This window comes from Numenius arquata, chromosome 15 (genome assembly GCF_964106895.1).
Source record: "Numenius arquata chromosome 15, bNumArq3.hap1.1, whole genome shotgun sequence".
NCBI classification, from domain to species: domain Eukaryota; kingdom Metazoa; phylum Chordata; class Aves; order Charadriiformes; family Scolopacidae; genus Numenius; species Numenius arquata.
Genome location: NC_133590.1, coordinates 442,641 through 461,581, shown reverse-complemented (window position 1 = coordinate 461,581; position 18,941 = coordinate 442,641). Strand labels below are relative to the sequence as shown.

The 18,941-nt window shown below is 36.5% G+C and overlaps 1 protein-coding gene across 1 annotated transcript in view; it reads right to left on the bottom strand.

The window, feature by feature from the left end:
* The window catches only part of DNTT (DNA nucleotidylexotransferase), an 89,737-nt gene that overhangs the window by 40,260 nt on the left and 30,536 nt on the right, over window positions 1–18,941 (bottom strand). Inside the window, exon 7 of the mRNA XM_074159078.1 lies at window positions 18,314–18,446. Within this exon, the coding sequence (XP_074015179.1) occupies window positions 18,314–18,446 (133 nt within the window). The remainder of the gene's footprint in view (window positions 1–18,313; window positions 18,447–18,941) is intronic.

Here is an 18,941-nt window from a genome sequence, read left to right as displayed (position 1 = left end):
TCCTGCTGTTCAAGGAGAATTTTAGAGCAACACCTAACAATGAAGAGAATGCATTACTCAAATGATCTTTGTTGTATCGTCAGGCTAAAGAAGTGTCACCACATCTCTGGATACTCCAAGTTACGCTCTAAGGGTGAAAATCATTGAAGCAAGGAGAACCAGTGTGAAACCTGCGCAATACTACTTAAACCTTACTTAAAACCTAATTTCACCCTCAGTGACTACATTGCCTCAAGGTAATGCATACCGTTTACCTACTCTCATTGAAAGCACTTTCAAAGACCAAGCGCATGTCATGCTATGCTTAACACTGTGTGTCTTCTACTTTTATGACCCAAAAGAAATCTGGACACAGTTTCTCAGAGAACAAGACACCTGAGTACTCCTCTTCATGTCATGCCGATGTCCTTTTTCAAGCTTTGCTTTAAGTACATTTGATATTACTTTAATGCAATAAAAGAAGATAAATCAGAAAATGGTTATTCAAATGAAGAACTTAAATAACCAGCACTACTGCTAAATTTAGTTATCCACTGATCTTGTAAAGCTCCATCAGATTATCTACATTAAAATTATATAATGGGTTAAAAAAAATTTAATGCAAAACCTTGAAAAGATTTATTTCCCTACCTTATGAAAAGAATGAATGGTGAATGGTAGGTTTATATATTGGCTTCTATGGACTTTTAGCCTAATGGTTATTTCAAAGAATATTTACTTCAAATAAATCTGCATAAGGATATCTAAAAAAACATTATGCTGTGGAACATTATGGAATAAAAAAAAAATTGACCAGAAAACACTATTCTGCAAATCCCTGCCTATGGCAGGGCAGTTGGAACTAGATGATCTTTAAGGTCCCTTCCAACTCTAACCATTCTATGAAACAAAAGCATTATTGGCAATCTGATTGATCTATTTTCATATGCATTGTCTTGAGGAGGACCACCTATTACTCTCATGCTGAAATTAATTCCCTTCAATCTTAACACAACTTCAGAGCTGTCAAAACAAACAATTGTGAAAAACAGTTGCAAAATTAAGTTTCAACTAAATTTATTACACAATATTAAAATTGCTTATAAATCTACTTCTCTACCAGCCTCATTTCTACTGTGACAGCAAAATAGGATAATGGTGATGTAAGAATTTAGTCACCTACTTCTTAATGAGAAAGTATGCCTATCTCTATCTATTATAATAGTTGTACTGCTTAGATGGTATTATTGTCTTCCAGCTTTCCATGACATAAATGCCTGAATGTGGCTGTCACCAATTACATACTAGTGTTGAATATTTATTCCTATTTTGCTTGCACACAAGAAGACTTTTTGCTACTAGCGGCTCTAGGCTCTCTGAATTCTATATTTGAAGTAAATTCACTATTCCACCAACAAAAACAAAACTATGCTTAAACTTTGAATCACTGAGAGTGCTGTCTCATTTCATGTAAATAATGCAACTGTACCTGGAAGCTGTCCATATAATTTCAAGCTTTTAAAGCATATGAAATGTACACATTTTAAAGCTTATGAATCTGTCACAGTTTTATTTAAAGTCATGAAACACATAGCTGAAGTTTTGCTTTTGCTGTCTTGGCAAATCCTTTAAATTACACTCCATTCCAATCAAGGATTTCAAATGACATCATAGAAACTTCCTGCATACATAAAATTTGCTGAGTGCCAATCAACGGCAAAGAAAAACCTCTTCAATAGTGTTTGAAAAAGATATGCAATCCAATGAGTATTGATGTCGATTTGGGATCTCATATATTCAGCTGAAATATCATCTGAGTATGCAGATGATACCTTACTCTTAAAACATCTACTTTGTTTTGCATGTGTAAACTCTACTGTCAGCATATTCTATGAAAACATGGAGCAAACTTTCTCACTCTTAAGAAGCAGTTCGTATGACAGTGGTACAGTATCTTTGGTTACCAAAATTTGTAAAATTTTAATTATTCTGAAATCTGCAGTGAAAAAAAAGAACACTTTCCAGTATGTAAGTAAGTATTGAAGAATCAGGCTTGACTGGAGGTAAGGTACATTTTTATTATTTCTAAGAGCAAGCATTTCAGACTAGGCCTGCTCAGACATCTTGAAATACGTATTCTCTTTGGACTAATTCAAAGGCTTAACAAGACTTTAAAATTATGCAAACTAAGGGCCAAGGAAATTCAGCTACATCTCTTTATGAAGACTACAACGAAGAGATCAGTGCACTCAAAAATGCCAGATGTTTCAGTGAACTTTCATAAAGTATGATGAACTTTGGGAAAAAAAAAAAAAAAAAAAGAAGAAAAGAAGGTAAGGAAAATTACCTCTCCCTCTATCCAACAAGAAATAAATATGAGATGATGAAAGGAGAAGTTTAGCGTTTTTAGGATTTTCGTGTAACTTCTTTGGAGGTAGCTGGTGACCAGCACTTTTCAGGACCAGCTACCACAAACTGGGTAATCATTATATATATATAGATACTGTTCTGATTCAAGACAAATTCAGGTGCTGTGTCCACCTTCTGCTGGTGTTCTGCCAGAGAGTGAAGTTTGCCATCATGAGGTATTTAGATGGGTTAAATCAAGAGCTGGAAGTACTCACAGTACTCCAAATGCCTAAAGGTGGAACTGAATGTTTGAAATGCATTCACATTCTGGATTTGTAAGTCAGAAAGATTTCTAGTTTTCTGTTTCGATCTCAGCTGCTACATAATCTACTCAAGTGCCAGATTTCAAACATCATTAGTTGCAACCCTATATATTTATATTTATTTCTAGCAAGTTATATATTGCTAGAACAATAACCTAGTGACCTCTTTAACATCATAAATAATGCAACAGGGAAAACAGAAAGGTCAGCTGCATTCAACTTATTCACTGAAATAAGCAGACAGCAGTCTGCATTATTAATTACGAAAGCTGTATATTTAAAAAATGCTTTTATGAAGCTATTTGTCACACTTTTTTTAATTAGAAAAAATTATTTTGCAACTAAGGCAGTTTCCATTTACTAGTTTAGATTTTTGCTGTCCAGGAGGGAATTGTTTGGTTCAGAATTGTATTTCTATTCTATTTACTCAGAATCTCATGAATATATATAAGCTCATATTTAAGATACAATATTTCATTTTGAAAGAAAAAAGAAAAATATATTTTTCTATACCAACACTATAACAAAATTAACAAATAGCTTTATAGCAACATTTTTTGCTGTATTGAAGCTTTCTGGTGGTAGATTGAAAACATGCTTTCAATGCCAGCCCATTTTAATTTCTCTAGATAATTCTCTTGAGAGTTTCAAATGGATTATTCCTTTGTCATATCCCTTTGTCAGAGAAACTTTCATCAAAATGGTCTTTTTCATGCACGTCTACTTTGGCATTTCCAAAAATCAAAACATTCACTTTAAACAATTTAAAAGACAATATTAAAGTTCATGCAAGGAAGGAAACGTGCATTTTCAGAATGTCTGAATGATGTTAGATGTTCAGCCTGGGTTTCACTTGGCAGAGATGGGACAACCTGTAGAATCAACCCAGCGTAAAAATAAAGGTTCCTGCTCAGCTGTACTGGAAGTTATATAAGCATGACAGATTTCTATTAAAATTCCTTGAACTGAGAAATACATTTCTTGCTCAGAGCGAGGGGCGTGGGGGACGACCCCAAAAAAGATACACACTCCCCGCAAATTCTAACATAAAATAGAATTAAAACTTCTGTTTCAGCTAGTGGTGTGACGGCTGAGAAGTACAAGTAATTATTTATGCATTTGGGTTAGGCACAAACACACGAGAAGCTGATTTATGAAGTTGAACTTTTTGGCATTTTTGTGGCAATATGTATAATTCTACTTTAGTTGTGATTACTTTAAGATATTTTATTAATCTATTGCAGCTAATGGTATACAATCCATAATAAATTCCAAAATTCCTAAACTGAAAGCTACTAAGAGGACTATTTCTGGTCATATCTTGTAATTCAGGCATTTCCTATATGATTTATTTTTAACCTTTTTAGTACCTGGTCTAGTGGGAGGTGTCCCTGCCTATGGCACATGGGTTGGAACTCGATGATCTTTAAGGTCCCTTCCAACTCTAACAATTCTATGATTTGATTCTATTCTATGCAGAAAATGTCCTGTCTGACTCACATCCTAACAAATAAAAAATTTACCCAGCAGTTACCTCCTCATTATAATGTCCCCACACCAGTAGCATGATCATGTCACACAATTAAAATGTTATGGCTATTCTTGCTCACTGGGATCTGCAAAACATACTCTCTGGTTGCTCTAAGCATAATACAAGGTCACCGATGCTTGCAGCTTTTCTCAGGATTATCTGCCACGAAAATGTCATTCTTTGCTTCTACTGTCAACCGTCTTTACAGCAACTAGCTAGCCTATAATAAACTTGACTTCTGCTAAAGAATAAATCAGCAATGAGTAAACTCCTATAAATATCCTGTTTCCAAGCCAGCTTTCTAGGAATAAAACCATAGCAAAAATGATGCTGTATGTTATATATAACAATTCAAACTGGTTTTTAATCTCTTGACTCTAAACAACATGCATTTGATCCTGCAAACCCTGAAGTATCTGCATCTGAGCTTGCAAAATCTCTTTTGCAAACAGTGAACCACAGAATAATATTGTTCATCTTAGTAACTACTCACTAATAGAGAGCAAAATCTCCAGGAAAACTTGATCTCTGGTGTAGATGCCCTGAAACACTTAGGAGTAAAACATACTAACAAATAAAATTATCTTGCTATATGAATAGTAAGAAATACACCTGAAAACATTTGAGAAATCAGAAAGCTCTCGGAGGAAGGAACACACATTCAAGGAGGACTGCAAACAAGACAAAATGTAAGGAATGATTTCTACATCTGTCCTGAATTGCTTGGGGACAGGCATTGGAGTTCATAGGTAGAGATGCTTAAGTACAATTGTCTGAAACAAAATGAGAAATAGACATTTGTTTTCTGATGCACCTATGTATATCTGATGGAAAGTTGGCTGAGTATCATTAGCACTATTCTTTCTGAACACCTTAATTAAATCTCTTAATCATAATCAGGCTTTATCCTTGGTCCATTAATACTACCTTATAGTTGACTTTACTGCTAGCAACTTAGTTGAGGGCTCCTGGTAGAGTTTAGTAGTAATTTGCCTTTATGCAGAGTTGTGATTCGATTTGCCTTTAGACACAAGCACCACTTTCTTCTGCAGGTCACTCAGTGTTATAAAGACAGTGTCTCTCTTCATTCTGTTCCCACTTTGAGTTGCTTGGATTTTGTAAGGCATCTTCCTTTTAGCAGGTGAACCCCAATGAAACAATTTTATAGATAAAATCTAAGAAACAGAACTAGCTAACAAACAATGCATCCCTCTCTCATCAAGTCCACATACATCTTTGATTTGACCTCTTGTTCTTTACGTTTTTCTTTTATCTTACCACCCTATCCGAAATCTTCTCTCTTTTTCTTTTTATCTTGCTACTTCATCTTTCCCTGAATATATTCCACTATCTTAATAGTCCTCCTTGTACCTAATGCTCTATAACTTTTAGAAGTTTTTTACTTACCAGTTTTATGTACTATCATGAATATGTTTTACTCTATAGCTATTTATTTGTGAGACATCCTGTAAAACCTTTAGTGCTTACACACTTACAACAAATACTTTTCAAGTAGTAAATTTTAAATATCCTACTTCATCATACTTCCTGGCCTGAGTATTAAAATCAGACCACTTAAATTCACTGGCTGAGCATTTCAGAAATCAATGCATGATAGTAGCTGTCTTCATGCCAAATGTTTGTAAAAGATACCCTGATTATTGTGACTTTTCAGAGCAGTACTTGAAAATATAATGCCTCCCTGGAATATCCATGTAAAAGGCCAAAAAACCCAACCATTAAACAAATCACTAATGACTGGAAAAATATTTGACAGTGCTTGATTTTGCTACAAATTGTGAATGATAATTGCAATTGATAGTTTATTCTCTGTCTCTAGTCACTCTATCTATTACTTACAATGAGGATTTAGCAGATTTGGTCAGGAAAATATTTTGAGAGAAAGCAGAAGGATTGGTATGGACAGTTAAATAGAAATGAGACAGAAATATTTTAATTCAAGTTGTCATTTCAATTTCTTGGCAAAACCCAAACCAAATATTTCAGTGATCTCGAAAAGAAATTGTAACACTTCAGAGGTTTCTGTGCCTCTGACTACCTCTTCCATGAGGCACATACCCCTTCACATTTCTTTAGGTGAAATGACACAACATTGTATGAAACTGCTATAACTGGCGCTCATCATGAAAAAGAAATTCTGACTAAAAAACCTCATTTAACTAAAGAAATACAAACCACTTGAATTATAGCCTCTATCAGGAAACAGAATGACATTTATGTCCACTTCTTTAATGAAGAACTGAAAATTTTCACAGAAACCAAACAATGTTTATAAACATTTTGGCATATATTTTCCAACTAACCCTAAATATAAATGTATGATCTACTTCATTCACTATCTTAGTTTCTGTATGCTGATAATGTGAGTATTGCAAGCCAAAACATATCAGTGGTGTTACAGAACAGCTCTATACCCAGTAATATACAAATTCTCCTCCGGTATTTAAAAAAAACACACACCAAAAATTAAGGAAACGCCACTAAAATAAAATTCCAAAAAGTGTTAATCAAATCGTCACTGAATCAAGACTTTCTTACACAGTGAAGCATGTGATAAAATTAAAAACTTACTGAAAATTAGATATTAATATTCTCTCTTGATCATATTCCTATTATAATATATCTAATATCGGTAGCATGAAAAAGAATGGGTCTGCAAACTGCACGAGCCCTATTTTATGCACTTCAAATTAACTGCAGCACATATAACATGACTGCTACAGAATAGTTGTAAGGTTATCACCATTGATCTTGCCTGGGATTTTCTTGTAAAGAATTACTTGTTCAATTATTTGTATAGCTTCCTTTTAATCAGAACAGCTGTTATTCCCCCATGACATATCACACTACTCTACTCCCAGATTACCAGAACATTCAAAGAGCAACTGTTCAACCTTAGTGTAGGAAGCAGATTTTCTATCTTATAAAATCACACTGATAAATCAATTTTAGTACATGCTCTGTATCATGCAACCTGCTCCCTTACCCCAGCCCCAGACTGTATGTTATAATAATGCCTGGGGCTATCAGACTTGATGTGATTTTTTTGGATGAAATGGTATTCTGTTCACACTGTATCAGCACCAATGCCCATGTCCTATGCAAAATACCTTTTGTGAGCTTATTTAATGTGTTTTATGCTCACTGAAAAATGATGTATTTGTATATTGGAAGAATTGTGCATTTGGGGGAACCATGTTCAAGGAAAGGCAGGGCATTTCCCCTTAAAAAAAAAAGAAAAAAAAAAGAAAAAAAAAAGAAAAAAAAATTTTCAATATGTCATACCAAAACTTAGTAATTTACATGTTTAATTTTCATAATGCTAATAGTAACCAGTACTGCATATGTTAATTGTTCTAAAATGCTGAATGAATAATTTTTACTTAACCTAACGTAATAACAATCACAATTGTTATTGCTAACCTTTTTAAAAAGGGAATGGTCAGTTGAATATAGGTTATTAAGTATATTTCATTGATATATTGGGACTATAAATAGTTCCATTATAATCCCTTTTTATAACTTTTCGAAACATTCACTTTGGCAATCTTGTCTAGAAAATTGTGTAAATAATGCAAAATCTGTTTTAACATTTTGGAATTCTAATGGTATATTATCTTAAAGAGAGACAATGCTTGAACTGCTAGCATTTGGAGCTGGGAGTATTGTTATTCCTAGTGACAGCTGTCACCACTTCTTTCCACTTAGGTGAGTCTAATGAGCCAGCCATCATGATAGACTGGTATTTGTTTCAGAGCTAGGACCTTACATCAGGAAAAAGCAAGTTACTTGTGGGCAGATTTATAATCTGACACTCATACAAGCAGCTAAAAGAGCAAAACTGAAGTCAGTGCTGAAATCTTCTCTAGCTAATGACAATGCCATTCCTTGCATTTTGATAACCAAAGCCACTGGAAAAGATACATCTATGGTCCAAATCATTCTCAACCCAGCTCTTCTACATAACAGACCAGGTAGTCAACAAGTCCAGGTAGACAACGTCCACAGCCTTCCCCCCATCCAGAAGGTGGGTCACATGGTCATAGAAAGAGATCGAGTTGGTTAAGCAGGACCTCCCTTTCATAAACCCATGCTGGCTGGCGCGGATCCCTTGGCTGCCCTGCACTTGCCGTGAGAGCTCACTCAAGGTGATCCTCTCCGTGATCTTTCCCGGTACCAAGGTCAGGCCGACAGGCCTGTAGTTCCCCGGATCCTCCTTCCAGCCCTTCTTGTAGATGGGTGTCACATTAGCCACCCTCCAGTCATCTGGTACCTCCCCTGTTGACCAGGATTGTTGATAGATAATGGAGAGAGGCTTGGTGAGCTCTCCCGCCAGCTCCCTGAGTACCCTTGGGTGAATTCCATCCGGCCCCATAGACTTACGCGTGTCCAGGTGCATAAGCAGATCATTAACTACTTCCTCCTGGACTATGGGGGGGTTGTTCTGCTCTCCATCCTTATCTTCCAGCTCAGGAGGCTGAACACCCAGGGGGTAGCTGGTCTGACTGGTGAAGACGGAGGCAAAGAAGGGATTAAGTATCTCAGCCTTCTCCTCGTCCTTGGTTGCAATGTTCCCCCCCTCATCCAGTAAGGGATGGAGACTCTCCCTGGCTCTCTTTTTATTGTTGATGTATTTATAACAACTTTTTTTGTTGTCCCTTATGTCAGTGGCCAAGTTGAGCTCCAGCTGGGCTTTTGCCTTCCTAATTTTCTCTCTGTATAACTTAACGAGATCTCCATAGATCTCCTGAGTTGCCTGTCACTTTTTCCAAAGGTGGTAAACCCTTTGGAGGTGAAGGTTTTCAGAAACTGTCATCCAAAAATGAGAACAAACATCAAACAGAATGGAAACATAAAAGATGCTTTTGAACAAACTATAGTAGATTTCTAAAAATTCCTATTACTTTTTCTATAAGGAATGGGCATATTACATCATAAAAACTAAAATAATCCATGAAAAAACCCCAACATGTTACATTAATATAGAACGAACAGATTTAAAAAACATGGGGTATCCATCTACTGTTTAGAGATTATATTATTTGCAAGATGTCAGAATAAATTTATGAGGGAACTCTGCATTTTTAGCTCACTTTTTTTCCTCACCATTTCCTAGAATGTTTTCAATCTGTAACTTCTTGTAACTTCTTCATTTCTCAGTCATGCATCTTTCTTAAAATCTAAATAGGTCTTTTTGAGTTCCTCTTTCTTAAATTCCATTCACTTACAAAACAAAGATGCTGGGATTTTTGTGGGGTGTCATCTCTACACATTATTCACCAACATTACACAAAGCAACTGTTGCTCTTTTAAAATTGCATCTCAATAAATGGATTAAATGAACTGTGAATACCAGCATTTAACCAATAAAAAGATATCTTTATTTATTTAAAACATATCAGATCTGCTTCATCTAAAAGGCTAATTGAAAAGACTATTCAGGTCAGCTGTGATATTAGAAGACAACTGAATCACATTTAATGCTACTTAAAGTATGTGAACAGGCTAAAAAGAAAAAACTGAACTATGGTCATTAAAACTTAATTTGACTTAGTGATGTCATTAACATTTTGGTTTTATGCAGTGGTAAGCTTTCTAAAAATATTTCCATATAATTCAGGAATCCAGAATTGTCAAATGGCTGACCCTTATGTACCAAAAATGATTGAAGGTGACCTTAAAGGGCAAATCAGACAAAAAGCAAAAGGAGAAAAATTCTTTGAATACTATGATTAGGTGTCATTATGTTCTTTCTTTATATATATTGAGAGTCTTTGCATATACGTGTATTATTACAGTACACATACAGATGTACATACACAAATTATATGCTCACAGCAATTTTCTCTCCTACTCCACTCACTTTTATTTTTTTGTTGCTGCTTTTAAACTTTTGCATCTTACCACATCTGTCAGTGGGGTTCTCCGTAACAGGGCACCCCTGCCTCTGATAAGAGCCAAATTGATCTATGTAGTTATCAGCCTAAACCCAACTGAAAACTTTCTCTCTTACACTATTTTATAATAACTTCTTATAGGAAAAGGCAACCTACTTACAATTTCTGGTCAAAACCAGTTAGTCCTGTGAATTTTAGTCTTGTTATTACACTATAAAGAGTTGCATCTTTACTATAAATTCTTGCATTTTTTCTATTAATTGCACACTTTGGTGAACAAAACACTACTTTTATGTGAACTGTAAAGAAATAGTTTATTTTTAAGATAACACCTTCTCTTACTCCTAGCAATGTACTTGTGATATGATGCTTTACCTCTACAAGTTTGCCTTTGTAGTTTCAAAATGCTACTGCCAATATTCCTTAGATTCTGTATAACAACAAATACTGTAAATAGCACAAAGCAGTCATCAATGCAGGAATTTTATAGATTTTATCCAGTTTCGTATAAAAACTTGGTTAGAATTAAAAGGGTAACAAATCTCCTCATGTATCAGTACATAAGTAAAATTTCAGATTGACTGCCTGACAAGGAAACCTCTAGTTTTGACTTTCATTCTCATTTTTTCCAACTCAGTTTAAAAAAAAAAAAAAAAAAGAAAAAAAAGAAGCTAATACAGAAGTCTTTGTTGTAATATTCTTAAAATAATATAATCTGGGGTTAGACATCTTGCTGTATGCACATTGTTTGCCTTGCTCTGGCTTACTCGTAGTCATCATCAGTGATGATAGGAAAGGGAAAATACTAAACACTGCTAAAGTTGTTACGAGTGCATTTCAGGAGGTGTAGGTTATCATGGAAACTGTAAGGCTAATCCAGGGAGTTTCTGGCTTTACATATACGGTGCAAAACCTCTGGGTTCACAGAAATCAGTGGCATTGCTGCCTTCACTCTGCACCCAGCACTTGAAGTAACTTAAAAGAGAACAGAGGTATATAACTAAACAGCATCCTTCTTATGAGCTGATAAACCTGTGAAAGTGATAAAAGTTTGAGTAAGTAGGGCATGTAAAAAAATCTTGTATCAACAATACAAGTTCTTGAAAAGTTTTGAAAGAGTATGCTGTGCTGAGTACTGGACTACCTCATGGATTCTTACAAAGTTATTCCTGTCCGTGACTCCCAGATACCTTATTCATCAGCTTCTACTTCATGATTCATCATGGCTAATAACAGATGAAATGAGTGGAAAAATAATCAAAGCTCTAATGACAAAAGGAAGTATCTGAATATTACTCCAATAGATTATCTTCTAAATTGACTTGACTAGCCATTAATTTGGATAAAAATTATTTTCTCCTTCCTCAACTTATTTTTTAATGGGTTACAGAAATTTAGAAGCAGAAACTAGCGATGACCTCTGTTCTTCTCCAGTTGTAGTGCCTGTAACTCCTGACACAGAACATGTTTATTCCGAGCATGCTGATACCTCAAGGTCAAACACTTCTAAACTGAGGAAGTTTGGTAGTGTGAAGCTGTTTTACAAAGCTATAAGACCAACCAGATCAGATTGGAACATCTCTAAGTTAAAAGCCTCATCCAAAGTAGACTATAGTTTATCAGAGGCAAAGCTGTGTTCATGAATAATATCCAAACAGTCTCTTCAGTCTGTTGCTGGAAGAACTGCTAGATTCTTCTAGGATCTGCTTTAATTAGAGTGTGTGCAAACTACCATACCAGCTCAAATGTTCAGTGAGTGGCTTGCTTCACAGCTCCTTTATAGCAGATTTCTCCCTGACAAAATGAAGTAATAGCAGATAAAAATGTTATTTCTTGTAACAGCAGTGGAAGAAAGTGAGCAGAAATGACAGCATTTGGACTTGAGCAGCTGGGTTCATCTTTTATCTTCCCTTATTATAGTTTGTGTGTCAGAGTTAAAAAAAAAAAGCACAGAAATAACTGTATCTAAGAATACTGTAAATGCAAAGATACACTGTAATGACAAGAGATTAAGAGATTAGTAGAATAAGGAACCTCTCTTTAGGGGTTTGTCTAAAAACTAAATGGAAGCAACTTTTGCTAAATTAATTATATTCATTTGAAGTCTGGCACTATTTTAATCCTAGATCTGACCAAAAAGAAAACAATTAAAACAATTTGCCTAATAGAACTTCAAATACATTTATTTTTCAGAATCTAACAAAGATTTGAAGTCATGAAAGGTGTTCTAGCCTCATTATAGAACCTCTACAGCCTGCTAAAGAATTCTTTTATTAGGAGCATCCAACATGAAAGGTCAAATAGAGCTTTTTATACGGATTTATCAAGGAATTCACTCAGAGGCCACATGACTAGCTCAGTTAAATAAACCACAGTCTCGAGTACATAGCAAGACCTCACATTCTCTCATTTATAAGCATGTGTCAATACAGTCAGATAATTATGAATCCAGATGCCCTACAGAAGTTTCACTTCTAAAATGAAGGTGCCACAACAACATTAGTTACTCATCAGTGTGTGAGCCTGTAAAATAATCTCTGGAAGTATTGTTTTGTCCTAGCTAATTAATTTTGCGTTATTTCTGAGATTGAAAACGGATACCTTTGAAGAATTTTCTTGATACACAACAGGAAAAACCAGAGTCCTGCACCATGTCATTCCTTTACGCATTCCTTTGCCTTGTATGAAATGTCACTGCACACAGGAAAGAAACTTTTGCATTCTAATATATAAAAATATCGTGGTGCTGCCTGACAAACACACTGACCCTGTCCTGTGTGCTCTTCATTGCTTTTCTATTAGCAATCCTTATTTTTAAATGTTACAGAGCCTCAAAACCTGATTTCTAAAAGATAACATAAAATATAAACAAGGACATAGTGATGTATAATTAGGCTCAGGTTAGAACAGAATTCAGTAATAAGAGAGTCTGAGACAAAACTTCCCTGAAGTTTGGGGGTTTTTTTTCCCTGATGCAGGACAGAGGAATTAGCCTCCCACCTAGACAAACAGTACATGATAGGCACTAGTTATTCCGCTTGATGCATCGCCCAAGACACTTGGACACCTTCTTAAGAACTGCAATATGAAAACTTACCTAAAACAAAGTCAGTCCTTAGTCTATTTCACTCTACCTTAAGGCAAAGACAGAAGAAGCTAACAAAAGTATGTCTAAGTAAATCTGATTTAAGAAAGTCAGAACTGAAATTGTGATACACCAATAGGATGCCTAGGTAATTTCTAAAATATAAGTTACTATATCATCAATAGGCACTATGTGCTTTTATCATAGGCATACAATCGTGCTGCTGCAGAGGTAACCACAATTATTTGAGTGTGCTACATGGACCACAAGAAAACTGAAACATAATTTGTAAACTGTGAATCATATGGACAAAGCACACAGAAAGACTAACAGAAAGGCATACTGCAGTTAATGATCGTGATAGTTTATTCTTATTATTTTATTTAATTATTATTCCAGATCCCTTTCTGAAGTTCTCCAGTCAAATTTGGGGGGGGGGTGGGGGGGTGGGTGTATTAAAATACTAATAACTAGTATAGCGCTTGAAGCCATAAAATACATGTACTTTTTAAAGCTTTCTCCAAGTATTTTTGCTCTTAGGAAGCCCTCAGTCTAGATCACCTCTCGTGGCAAAACCAATATCAGCAGGTAAATCAAGTTAGCATAAACCCAGGATCTTGCAGAATGTGGTGATAATGATTCAGCCCATGAGAACCTTTTACTGAAGTCACTGTGAAGCCATTTTCTATCATAGAGCTATGGCAGAAAGGGGGAAAACTACTCCAGTTTGACTGTCATGAAACCTAGTCTGAAGCTCTCTGTCTACTTGTCATTGCTAACAATCCCATAGCGATGCTAATATTATTAATAAATAGCATTAATACATTACTAAAAGGAATCACATTTTCTGTAACATGCACTAATATATATGAGATAATGCTATTACTTCTGAAAAACCTTAAATTCTCTTCATAATATAAGATTATATTCGTAATAGCCAGGAAAAAAATTACCAGGTGTGAGTTTAACTCTCATTTAAAAGTGATAACATACATCAGCCTAAACTACACTCCTGACTTGGAGATACTTGGGATGAACACAGTACTAATCAGGGATGTCACATGCTAAAATCAAATTTCTTTTTCCCCCATGCCAGGACCTCCCTTTAACTCAGTGCTGTAAGGGAAACTTCACCCTCAGTGGCTTTTGTAACCTGTGATATGATGTGCTATTCCCACCTCAGAATTTGTCTCATTAACTTTAAGAAGAAAACAGTCCTTAAATCTCAGCAATTCAAAATAAGAGAGGTTGAGCACTGAAAATAATGCCATGCCAATTCCTGATTCAAATAGACTAAGTTCAGTCTTTCTGATAACATTGTCCATGGTATGCTTTATATTGTACTACCAATATCTTTAGTACTTCCTTCTCTAAAGTCAAGCTGATAGACCTCACCTGTAGTCTCTATAAGACAATGAAATGCATTCCACACCATGCGTGTGCGATTTATTTCATAACTGCAACTGTTCTACTTCTGTATTTCCGTACAATTCAGTATCGTAACTTCTGTTTCAAAATGACCCAGACAAGTGGGGTTCGAGTTGCCTTTGCATCCCTTTATTTTAGTTACTTTTAAGTCTTTATATTCCTTTATGGATTCAGATAGCTGAAAAGAGAGTTGCCCTCAACCATAGTATTATTGCCATTTCCAACCAAAGACACAAGGAAAGCATTTCTGATTAAAGATGTTTTATGAGTTATTGCTTTGTCAAGACAGGCAAAAAGATGAAAGAATTGGAAAGAAAAGGCATCAAGGAAGTAGCAGACACTGAAGTCTGCTTCAGTAATATGACCCTTGAGAAGAAGCAAAAGAAAGAATTTTGGGGCTAACTGAAACTATGGAATGTTAGGGCAAAAGAAAAAATAAATTGTATGCAGCAGGTCTTGGTATGTTCTCAGTAAGATTACATCAGCTTTTACAATTTTCATGCCTTACTCTAACAACTTGTAAGTCTGGTACTTTGACTAACCCACATAGATCTAAAGAAGACATTTGATTTTCACTTCCTATCTATGGCCTTTTTTTCTCTCTGAATCTTCCATCATTCTGAATTAGAAATACAAAATAGTAGTCTCCAGTACTGCATAATCTGCAAAGGATAACTACTGGCTTAATCCTGTAATCTCACTTCCTTGACACAAGCAGTGTCCTAACACAGTCTCCAGGCAATCAGCCAAATCTGTGCTCAAAATATCCTTCTCTCTTCAAGACTCCATCATTTTCACTGTGCATTGGCAATCCTTCTTTTTGTTTTCCTGTTGGTCTCTAAGATACAGCTGTCAGTCAAGTCTGTTCCTGCACTTGTGCTTGCAATTTGACTACTGAGGAACCGATATCCTGACGCTTTTGTACTTTAGATAGTGGCTTCTCTTGTGTTTGCTCTTAATCCTTTGAACTGTGCCTCCATTTATACCTGAAAGATGGTTCATCTATCACCATCCATGATTATGGCTGCTATAAACACAAACTAGCATTAAGACTAGTACAAGAAGCAACACAGAAGACTGAAAGCTAAATCAAACCACAGAAAAGACCATGAACAAGTTTGCTGGGGTTTCAAAAAAAACCCACCACTATTATTTACTTGAATTTTATATTATGTTTCCTAATTTTAATTAAAAGAAATACTGCAACGTCTGATTTCATGAAATTCCAGAAATCTAATGGAAAAGGTCTAGTAACTCATTAAATACATCCATGTGCTTGTCTGAGAGCTTTGGAAAAAAAGTATCTTTCCTGTAGTTCATCTCTACCCTACTGAATCTCCATGATTGTAGATCACTAATGGCAGTGCTGTTCCTTGTACACAATCAACTGTTTATTTTTTCCAAATTATGAAATAAATATACAAGACAAGAAAAATCTGCATTCTGGGGAACTAATATATTATTCAGAGCAATCATGAGCTGTTTTTTCTCTTATGTTAGTAGTGTACAAGGTGTAGTACAAGGGAACCAAGCCATTTGATTACTAATATTTGCCTACTTCTCTTATTAAAATATTTACATAATGATGAAAGAAACAAAGAATAATTTTTTTAAACTTGATTAAATCAAGCTTTCTACAATCCTTCACTGCAGCATTTCGTCCATGGGCTGGTAAAATATCATTTAGGATTGACATTTTGAAACTTAGCTTTTTAATACATTCTCTGAATATTTAAAGGCACGTAATTAATACAGATTTATGAGCATGACAAGTACTACAAGTAGTGACATAAGGGTGGGATACAGAGCAAGGAACCTGATACTCCTGAAGACCATTCCCAGTCTCAATACTTTGTTGTGTGGCTTTGTGGCTTTAGGAAAGCTCTCAACTAAGTGCTGAAAGAATGAATTGTGTATGTCCTGAGTAACTGTTTCAGGTTTGGTGTTACAGAGCAAGACCAAAAGCTTTAGGAACAAAAATCATGCAGGAAAGATATTCTGAGATCACCCAATCTATACAGAAGTTAGTATATATTCAGTGCTTTATATTCAGTTTAGTCAGTGTTTACTTCAAAGTATTTCTCTAACACTACAAACTCTGCCTTAGCACATTTCAATCCCATGTGAGCAAGTTCTCTTAAAAAAAAAATGCAGACCAGCAAACACCAAGATTGCCTTAAAGCTATTGTATCTTTCTTTCAAGCATGACCTTATAATAATCTCAGCATTGGGAATTCAGATCCACTAAAAGAGAAAAAAATATGCTCAAGTCTGATATGTGATCTAAACATCGTTTTTCCAGCAAGCTATTCTTAGATGTTGTTCTGACAAACCAACCATCTATTGTAATAAAACACAAGACCCTAGGAACTGGCTGAGTGGGTGAAGGGAGAACAGTAGATGTTGTCTACCTTGACTTCAGCAAGGCTTTTGGCACTGTCTCCCATAACATCCTCATAGGTAAGCTTAGGAAATGTGGGTTAGATGAGTGGGCAGTGAGGTGAATTGAGAACTGGCTGAGTGGCAGAGCTCAGAGGGTTGTGATCAGCAGCGCAGAGTCCAGTTGGAGGCCTGTAGACAGCAGTGTTCCCCAGGGGTCAGTACTGGGTCTGGTCTTGTTCAATAAATTCATCAATGACCTAGATGAGGGGACAGAGTGTACCCTCAGCAAGTTTTCTGAGGGCTGACACACCAGAAGGCTGTGCCTCCATACAGCGAGACCTGGACAGGCTGGAGAGCTGGGTGGTGAGGAATCTGATGAAATTCAACAATGGCAAGTTTAGGGAGGAATAACCTCATACAGTGGTACAGGTTAAGGGCTGACCTGCTGGAAAGAGCTCTGTAGAGAGAGACATTGGAGTCCTGGTGGAAAAAAGTTGACCATGAGGCAGCAATCTGCCCTTGGGGCCAAGAAGGCCAGTGGTCTCCTGGGGTGCATTAAAAAGAGGATGGCCAGCAGGTCCAGGGAGGTCATCCTCCCCCTCTACTCTGCCCTGGTGAGTCCCCATCTGGAGTCTTGTGTCCAGTTCTGGGCCCCCCAGTTCAAGAAGAACAGGGAACTACTGGAAAGAGTCCAGCGGAGGGCTATGAAGATCGTCAAGGGAATAGAGCACCTCTCTTATGAGGAAAGGCTGAGAGACTTGGGTATGTTGAGCCTGGAGAAGACTCAGAGGGGATCTTATCAATACTTATCAATATCTAAAGGGCAATGTGTCAAGAGGATGGAGTCAGGCTCTCCTCAGTGGTGCCCGGCAACAGGACAAGGGGCAGTGGGGACAAGCTGGAACACAGGAAGCTCCATCTGAACATGCAGAGGAACTTCTTTGAGGGCAGCACAGCACTGGAACAAACTGCCCAGAGAGGCTGTGGAGTCTCCTTTGCTGGAGAATTCAAAACCTGCCTGGATGCGTTCCTGTCCAGCCTGCTCTAGGGGAACCTGCTTTGGGAGGGGGGTTGGACTAGATGATCTCCAGAGGTCGGTCCCTTCCAACCCCTACAATTCTGTGATTCTGTGAATGTCATAGGATTGCTCTCCCGTTTGAAAACAAAGAAATGAAAAATGCCCCAAAAAACCCACCCAACCATTGAAAACAAACTCTGATGATTTCCCACTAAGCTTCCTCGATTTTTCCAAGACACAAACATCATTTTTTGTGTACCTGAATAAAACAGCCAAGTGACCTCATTTGCATTCACTCACCTCCTGAAACCACCAGTTATGGTAACTAAAGCATCTGGTAGAAATGTACACACAGTATTCTTGACAATCAAGCTTACTGCATCTGCTTCGGCCTTAGTTACACAGCTAACAAGGTCTTCATAGTAGAGAAACCCTGGAAATCAAAGCAAAAAAGTGCTGATAACTCTGTGGAATTATCAAAATCTACATAGCGCTAGGTAAACCTCATCTGAAATAGCCACCTCTCACCAAGAAGTTAAACCACAAAACTCATGCCACGGGCAAGGGAACCCTATCAAATGGCAAAAATTAAGAAATGCATGATCTTGAACCTGAAACCATAGGTTTGGTTTAGGATATGTCGTGGGAAGAAATATGTCTTGATTCAGCCTCTTCAGGAGTCTTTTCATTCCTCCCTACCATTCCTGAAGCCAGCCTCCTTCCTTGCGTGTGCCTTGAGCACAGGCAAGAGACAGCCTCGTCCTTCCTTCATATTTGTCCTTAGAATTTATACATATTTGTCATTATAATTTAGCATTCAGGATAATTGCTGCACTTGCTAAGAACCTGAATAAATTACCCTGACTTCCCTACCAGCTCACATCAATGGCATTTCTGAACATACTGCTTTAAGAGGTGCTTTTCCTTT